Below are 8,459 nucleotides of genomic sequence, written 5' to 3' on the forward strand. Positions count from 1 at the left end.
TCATTAAAGTGTATGTAAAGAGTGGAGCAAAAATTCCCTATTTTTTCCAAGACTAATACTTTCCCACGAAGTATATTTATCAAGGGAAACAAGATGAATTAAGGTTGCCGAGTCCTTTTCTGGAGGACTTTTCCATCTCCGAGGTGAGCCATTTTCCAGGCTCTCCAAGCTCTTCCGAAAGGGGGAACGTTTTACCCTCTCCCTTCTTCGCAGTGTCAGTTCACAGGTGCGAGTTTCTCACTGTAGTCGTGCTGAAACGCTGCCCCTCGTTGGCGATGCTCGGTGCAGACTTCAAACGTTTCTTCTTCTACTCTTTTTTTTTCCCCCTCTCTCTCTCCCCCTCTTGCAGGTCAAATTAGTATTTTCAAAAGAACCTTCCAAGCCATTGGCTCCGCGAATCCTCCCGAACCCGCTGGCCGCAGCGGCGGCGGCTGCTGCGGTGGCCGTGAGCGCCCCCTTCAGTCTGCGAACTGCTCCTGCAGCCACGCTCTTCCAGACGTCGGCCCTGCCGCCCGCGCTGCTGCGCCCGGCGCCCGGGCCCATTCGGACCGCCCACACCCCCGTGCTGTTCGCTCCCTACTGAGTGCGGGCGTCCTTGTACTGCAATAATTTTTTTTTTCCCAAAAAACACACAACAGAACAAACAAAAGAGAACTATGCAGTGTTTATTTATAGTTTAAAGTATCTCTGAAGAGCCAGGACTTTTGATAGTGAATTGAAAAGATGATTAAAACAAAAAAAAAAAAAAAAAAAAAGGAGGGAGTTTGGGGGGCGGGCGGGAGGGAAGGCTGGCATATTCTCCAAATTAAAGAAGCATTCCTCTGGAACTTTCCTTGAGTGTGTTAGAAGTGATCTCCAGCATTGACTCGTAGTGGTGTCTAGAAATTTCTGAAGCCTTTGTGACTGTGCTTTTGGGCACTCGTTCCCCCTGCATTGTATTTCCTGCTTTATGAGACAACTATACATTGTCTAAGGGCATTAACTGGTTCCAATGTGTATATAATAATTTACTCTGTAGATTAAAATAATACAGAAAAAAAAAAGGAAAAAACAAAAGCAACACTGTGAATAGTAGAGCCCGTGCAGGTCCTCTTGCTCTGACAGCAGTTACTGGGTATTTATCCCAACAAAAGTAGATACAGTAGATGTCTTGTAAAACAGTAGTGCTGTGTCTCAACCTATGCCACTAGGTTTTAAAGAATTGCAAAAGTTAGGATGAACAACTGTGTCATGCCAGTAAGCAGTCAAAAGACGAACGACACCGGATGGTGTGGTGAAGGTCCCCGGTCCACGTTATCCCCTCCTCCCCAGCTTGGAGATGACTGTAAGTTCAGAACAAAAGAACAGGGCGAGGCATAGAGGTGGGAGAGAGGTCAGTAAAACTGGTTGGTTTCCTACAAAGTACATTTCCCCCAACCCTGAAACAGTGTTGCTGGAAATAGGGAAGTGTTTGTGAAGAATCTATACGTGAAAACAGGTAAACTGGGGCATCATGGGTGTGTAGAAGGAAATCCGTACAACTGTTCTGTTTCACAGGAAAGGGGCGTTCCTAACCTAGCATGAGAATGCAAAGTAAAGTTTTTCCATGTTAGTACATAACCGATACAAACACAGAACATTGCATCTCTACAGTATCCCCTTTATATCATACCAGTAGGGTTGTCTCTTAGGCAAAGGTTTCTCCTTTGAATAGGATGGTAGACATTATCTCTCGTGGGGCTTTTTTGTTGTTGTTGTTGTTTTTATAGATTTCCTACTGACATGATATAAACAATTAATATATATTTAAATGTTAGTGAAACAAGAAAAATGAGCCTGAATTCATTGCAGACCAAGGCTATAGAATTAAAAAAATATATACTGGTAAGATGCACTCGACCATCATTTCTCTAGTGGAGTTGTGAAGTCCTGACAGCCTTCGATATTTACCATAAGGCTGGAAAGGAGTTGATGTTTTACCTTTAAAACAAGATTTATCAGGGGTATATATAAATATATGTATATTGTATATATGTTAGATTAAGAGAATAACTTATAAAAAAGAAAATCTATATAAAATAATTATATAACCATCCCATGTTACATGTTATCATTAAGTTGGTAACAAATGGCATAAAAATAGCTGTGCCTTTAATTTGTGATAAAGGCTATTTGCTTTTTTTCCCGTAGAAAGCTAACACGTACCTGTCCCTATGGCGGGGTTCAATGCAGCCAGCCTGTTGCGTTAATAAGAACAATGACATTCAAACTTAGAACAAGGATAAGACATGTACGAATCCACTCTATCAGATTTAGGTTTAGAGAGAAAAAAAAAATATTTTTGAAAAGGTTTTTGTAAAGACTATTTAAAAATCTAGGGAAAGGCTAGGTATGGCCTTCCTGAAACCTGCTCTTAGCTAAATTGTAGTCAGCTTGGGAGAGGTCTCAAGATTCAAGATGAAACCATTTGAGAGATGGGTATTTAGCATTTGTCGTTTTATATTTAAGAAACACCCATAACGTGCTTGGTGCTCAACATTACACATGGTCTCTGGAGTTCTTCTCTGTCATCTAGCTAAAGACGTTTGTCATATAAACGTACCTTTAAAGCAGTTGACTTTATGTATCTTTTGTTAAACAAGCAACCAAAACAGAAAAGGAAGGAAGGAAGGAGTGAGGAGGGCAGGTAGGAAGGAAAAGAAAAGTGCTCCATCAGTCTTTTGTAAAAGGGATTTCAAACCACGTAGGTTAAACACGTAGGTTAAAATTGAAATTTGTTTTTGAGGGTATTTTGCCTTTATCAGTATCTCTACCCTCTGGTCTTAGCAAGCACTTCCTTTTCCCACTCTCAGACCCTGCCGGTTCAGCCAGGTAGAGAGTCCACAAGTTTGTTGTCTGGGGCTGTGTCTCTGTACCCCACGTGACCAGCTTCTGACCATTCTGAACTTCCATTTTCTTTTTCTGCCACATAAAATATTTTCATCTGTTCACTCTTAAGTCAGCCTGAATTCCTGTCCAACAAACTTGACAGCTCTAAAACCTCTCTTTCTGCTGGAGGACTTAATGTTAATGGATGCAGTCTTACTACAATGTACTTCCACTGTTCTTCCCCATTTTCACCAAAGTGAATGAGCCAGGCCACCAGCGGTCAGGGCCTGTGGGCTACGAGAGTCCTGGATCACAAGGTGTTATTAACTTTCATGATTTGCTGGGAACAAACAAATCAGCCATATTTTCTCCATCAGCCATATGAGAAACCTCAGAAGTACCTGAATCCCTTCTGCCTCACTTCACTATGGAACCATTTTTGTTTAAATGGTCGCTAACATTGGAGTTGTAACCATCAGTTGTCTCTTACTCACTACCTAATAAAGGATGAAGCCTAACCACAGAACTCAGAGTGGATTCTCTGTGAATTGTTTCCGCCCCATTCCGTGTATCTCTCAGCACCAGACCCACATCTGTTACTGTTCAGACTGCTATAAAGCTCTAGCCTTTCCCTTGGGGAACTTCTTTTCATGAATAAAAAGCAATGATTCAGATTGGTCCACAGTGATGCTCGGAAAATCCCCAAGGGTGGTCTGATTTGATGGTTATATATCCCTTCCCACGCGTCACACCCATGGCAGGGAAGTGTTCATTGGAAACAAATCTAAATGCATTGCAAGAGTCCAGTGCCACTGGAAAAAGCATTGTTGCACCTCATCCAGATTATCTGGACAAGTGGAAACAAACCGTCGTTGGGAAGGTACTGTGTTTCTCTTCTGGGAAAACAGGTGATTCCAAGTGACAAATCGCTCCTCTCCCTGGTCCTGAACTTTGAAGAGTGGGGGATCTGCTCCCATAAGCAAACACGACTGGCTTTGGGCGATTTATCTCATCACTGCCTCCTCTCAAAGGCTTGCAGTCTTTAGGTGCGGTTGGGTTTCCATCCATCTATTGCAGTAATTCGTTGCCGTTACCATCAGATATCTAATTTGGTTTTCTGAAAGGTGCTACGTATTTTGCTGCCACGAAACTATTTAGCCAACAGAATGTACTCATTTGGAAATGAAAAGAGCAGGAAATCATAAAACAAAGGAGTAAAAATGCAAAGGTATATAAAAACAGGATTATTCAAAGTTTATTGTGGACGTGCTCATGGACACATCTAAGGCCCAGAACTACACTACACAGTAGACAGATGTGAGCATTAAATTTCACTTACGATTAAATTTTAAATTGATATCTTTGTCTCCACACCCACGTCATGTTTCAGCTTCCCTGAAGAAATCAAATCACAAAACGCAACAATGACTAGAGTGGTCTAGAGACCTCTTCCTTGGAGTCTGAATTGACCTGCAGAATTACCTGTCTGTTCGTTAGCACAAATGGCATTGCATTGATAACTCGTACACAGGAAAGCAGCATAGAGTGGCGACAAGAGCAGTGAGCCTGGAAACAGCCAGTTTATTGTGGACTTTGTCTCTGCCCAGCAGGGTAACATTTAAATAGTCAACATCTGCCTTGCCCTTAATTTCTTTATCAGTAATGTGGGTGAGAGTGCATACAGGCTGGGCTGGTTAACTGTTTCTGCTAACTGTCTCTCATCCCTTGGAACAAAACCGCTTTTTTATAGTGAGCCCCAGATGGCTGCTCAAATACTTGCATTTGCTCAGAAAAGCGTTCTGTATTCCTTTCCCTCCTGAGTATGCATCTCACGGGAGGTCATGCACTTCATCTGTCAGAACGTAGACCTCACCAGTGATTATCGGAGGAGTTCCTAATTCACGCTGGGTTTACAACAAAGTCACTTAGGATAGACTGCATTGATTTTCTAGTCCTAAAACATAATACATTCTGAAATAATAAATACCCACCCCAGTAAAAGCAATGGAAAGTTGACAGTGTGGGTGTGAAGGGGAAAACAGATGTGTTTCCTCCTCATTCTTTCTGCAGTGCTGTCTCCCTGCAGCGGGAAGGGACCCCATCTGAGGCAGGACTGATCTTGTCGTGGGTTTGCGTGTGTTTTAGCTAACGGCCACCTTATTAAGACCACTTCCAGCACAACCAAAGGATATCAGTTACACCCTCTTGTTATTGTTACAGCAAGAACTTGGGAGGCTGAGTCCTGACAGTGAGTGTTTTACAAACTGATTGCTGTTGGTTCTCATTAAAAGGGCAGATTTATTTCTGGAGCATCTCTTCTGGTCTTTCTGTGGTGTCCTCAGTAGCGGCAGTGAGGACCATCAGGCAGTGAAATGGATCATGGATGCGGCAAGTCTCCATCGCCTACTTACCTTGTGCTGAGAGGGGTATCCGAGCTTCCATGAAAGATGGATGCGCTGATACATCCTCCTCGAGTGGCCTACGAGGTCGTTACTTCCAGAAATAGACTTACTGCTTAGCAGAGTTACGAATGGTGATGGACGCCGGGTTCTACACTGGGAAAACCTCACAGGCGCAACGTGATTAGAAAGTCCATGCAGGTTACAAAGGGTCGCAGAGTTTAAAGGATTCCCTAGCTGTATCACATCAGTGCTCAGGTGTGAAAGGACCAAGAATTGCCTTCAATCTGAGCATCTTCTCCTCCCTCTTCTTAGGGCTGGAAAGCCACCTTCCTAGATGGTTGACTCCAGAAACTGCCAAAACGTGGAGTCAGATCTGACGATGAATATATATGACCGAGGTGAGAACGGGGTCAGTAGAAACTTGGGTCATACTCTCTTCATGATTCACAAGTCAGCTCTAAAAGCAATTTCCAAAGAGTAGAGCTACAATGATTTGGGAACAAAAAAAGTATAAACATAAGCACTTGTATAAACATAAGCACTTGTGACCAGGTCGAAGATCACTACGTCTATGTCTATATGAGTATGAATGAGGATGGAGGTAATAGGCATTTTTCACAATAGGAGATTCAAAGTCATTTTTCCCTGTTATCATTTTTCAAAATCTTTGTTTCTCTTAATGGTTAGGTTGGTTTTACTTTAAGAGAAGGAACTCTGGTTACACACGTGGGAACCCTAATCATCGTAGGACACTGGAGGGGTTGCCAGATCTAATACCAAGGTACTATGCTCTCCAGTAAAGTTCTTCTGCTAGTAGTTTGATTTGGGTAATGCAACTGTATCATTTCATACAAGCTACTGACTTTGACTACAGCAGCCAAACCCCTGTCAAATCTTCTTCAAATCCAGGTCGTGTGTAGGATGTGGTTAAAAAAAAAAAAAAAAAAAAAAAAAAAAAAAGCTAAAGAAAATTAGCAAAAAGGAGATTCCTCTACTGGGGGCCCAGATTACATTTTTTTTTTTCCCCAAGAAACACTTTGTTTTAAGCCACTCTATTTGATTGTCCAAATCTAATGAGCCATGAATCCTTTGAGAAACCGTTACGGAGTGTTTAAGCCACGGTGAGAGTGTGTGGAATTTTATTAACCACAAATAAAAATGTGAGAATTATTGGATATTTGTCAACTCAGTTTAAAATACAGTATCGTATAATTTCAGTGTAGGACACTGGGGCCAGAAGGGGCGAATACTGGGTAAAGACCCTCCGTTAGATGTTTTGTGTGTGTTGACTGTGCTAATATGATTAGAGAGAGAAAAGAAATAAAGTCCTCAAAATTCTACTAAGTTTAGCTTTCATGAAATCATCATGAAGGATTTCATGGGATGTCATCTTCTTTGTAAAGGGATTATGGGGAAAAATGTGTGGAGGTGCTGGATATTGGGGGAAAGCCTTGTGACCAAGGGATTGGTCAGAACTGAACATCACAAAACAATGATCATGGTTTCTAAGTTCAGCACAAATTATCTGTGAGGAAACTGGGCCAACTCAATATTTGGAGGATTCCCTTCTGAAAAAAAATAAAAAATAATAATGAAATAAAGGTGAAATTTTTTTTTAAAAAGGCTGAATTTAGTAAAGGCAAGTCATTTGCCTCTCAAAATTGGTTCCAAAATCTAAGGCTAATTTCTATACATTTCAATAAAATTGTTCTAAGAGGCTTTTTATACTTAGTGTTCATGTTCCTACATACTATTTAAAATGGAACTGATCTGCTGCCAGAGCGCCTTTATATGTACCTATAGTAGACATTGAATTTTGTCCTGAAAAAAACTTGATGGATTGTTTTAAGAGACATTGCCTTAAACACAAATGGAGTTACACGCAGAGAACATTGTCTTTCTTGGGAAATTTACTAATCACATTTTTTCCATTTCTTTTTTATCAATTTAAATCTTATGTCAGTTCAACTAAGATTTCCTTGCTTAATGGTAATTTAGCATTTCTGATAGTGACGTTTAATTTACTGGAATTTTACAATTAATTTTCAGTTGTTTCCTTAGAGTGGTCACTCAACAGAAAATTTAGTATTAGCCAATGTATGATATAATATTCAACTTCCACAAAACGGGAGGTTTGGCTATTTTTTAAATGATTTTTTTTAACATTTTTTATTGATTTATAATCATTTTACAATGTTGTGTCAAATTCCAGTGTAGAGCACAATTTTTCACTTATACTTGAACATATATATATTCATTGTCACATTTTTTTCTCTGTGAGCTACCATGAGATCTTGTGTATATTTCCCTGTGCCGTACAGTATAATCTTGTTTATCTATTCTACAATTTTAAAATCCCGTCTATCCCTTCCCACCCTAAATGATTATTCTTAACAATAGAACTACAAACAGACTCTAGGAAATGAATTGAGTCGTATTTACTGAGGCTGTTTACTGACGTGAGCCAATTTAAGCCTTAGTCTCAAGATCTAAAGACAGCCTTATCCACATGCATTTAGTGACCACATATTGAAGGCTATATTTGTTTTTGACAACCAGGCTTTGGATTGGAAGCTTTGTCATTAACATTTTTAAAGACTGAGTAGTATTTTCAAATTTTAAGAAAATACACTATGATTTGTCCACATTTTGTAACCCTACAGGAAAAAGAAGACAGCTTAAGGTAAAATGATTGATGTGATTTTTTTCTTCCCTTATGTTCTCATAACTTAGACAACACAAGTAGGGCTTTGTCCAGTATCAGCCGCTTGGCAAAACGTTTCATAAGGTTGTACCTGGCAACAGTAAAACCTCATAGTCCAAAGAGCATTACCACAAATATTGAAGAGGTACAGAAGACATGGTTATCTTGATTTTATCCAAAAAAAAGGAAAAAAATAGAATGAATTCAAGGATTTAAAAAACTGACTTACGAGTCACGCTGAGAGGAGTCCCCGATTCATCAGTCAGCTACAGTGATGCTTCGTTGGGGTAGAATCCACAGCTTCATCTTTATCCGCTCATGTGGGGACGTGGCTTGGGCTGCAGAAGCCAAACATGCTCAGGTTGCAAATTTGTGCCGCCTTCTCAGCCTGTGTGTTCAGTAAATGACCTGGCTCTTTTCACCTTGCCAGATCACGCTGAACAACCTTTCATCAAAGTCCCCAGGTGGACTCGGACAGTCGAGTTAGCATTTCTTTGCAGGTGTTT

At 40.5% G+C, this 8,459-nt stretch overlaps 1 protein-coding gene across 4 annotated transcripts in view; it reads left to right on the plus strand.

The window, feature by feature from the left end:
- The window catches only part of ZNF385D (zinc finger protein 385D), a 290,014-nt gene extending 286,641 nt beyond the window's left edge, over nt 1-3,373 (plus strand). For all 4 annotated transcript variants that reach the window (XM_074371716.1, XM_074371727.1, XM_074371723.1 and 1 more), the window contains one exon: nt 350-3,373. In XM_074371716.1, the coding sequence (XP_074227817.1) occupies nt 350-583 (234 nt within the window). In that variant the 3' untranslated portion in view covers nt 584-3,373. The remainder of the gene's footprint in view (nt 1-349) is intronic.
- The last annotated feature ends 5,086 nt before the right edge of the window (nt 3,374-8,459 follow it).

Source organism: Camelus bactrianus, chromosome 1, assembly GCF_048773025.1.
Source record: "Camelus bactrianus isolate YW-2024 breed Bactrian camel chromosome 1, ASM4877302v1, whole genome shotgun sequence".
Lineage (NCBI taxonomy): Eukaryota > Metazoa > Chordata > Mammalia > Artiodactyla > Camelidae > Camelus > Camelus bactrianus.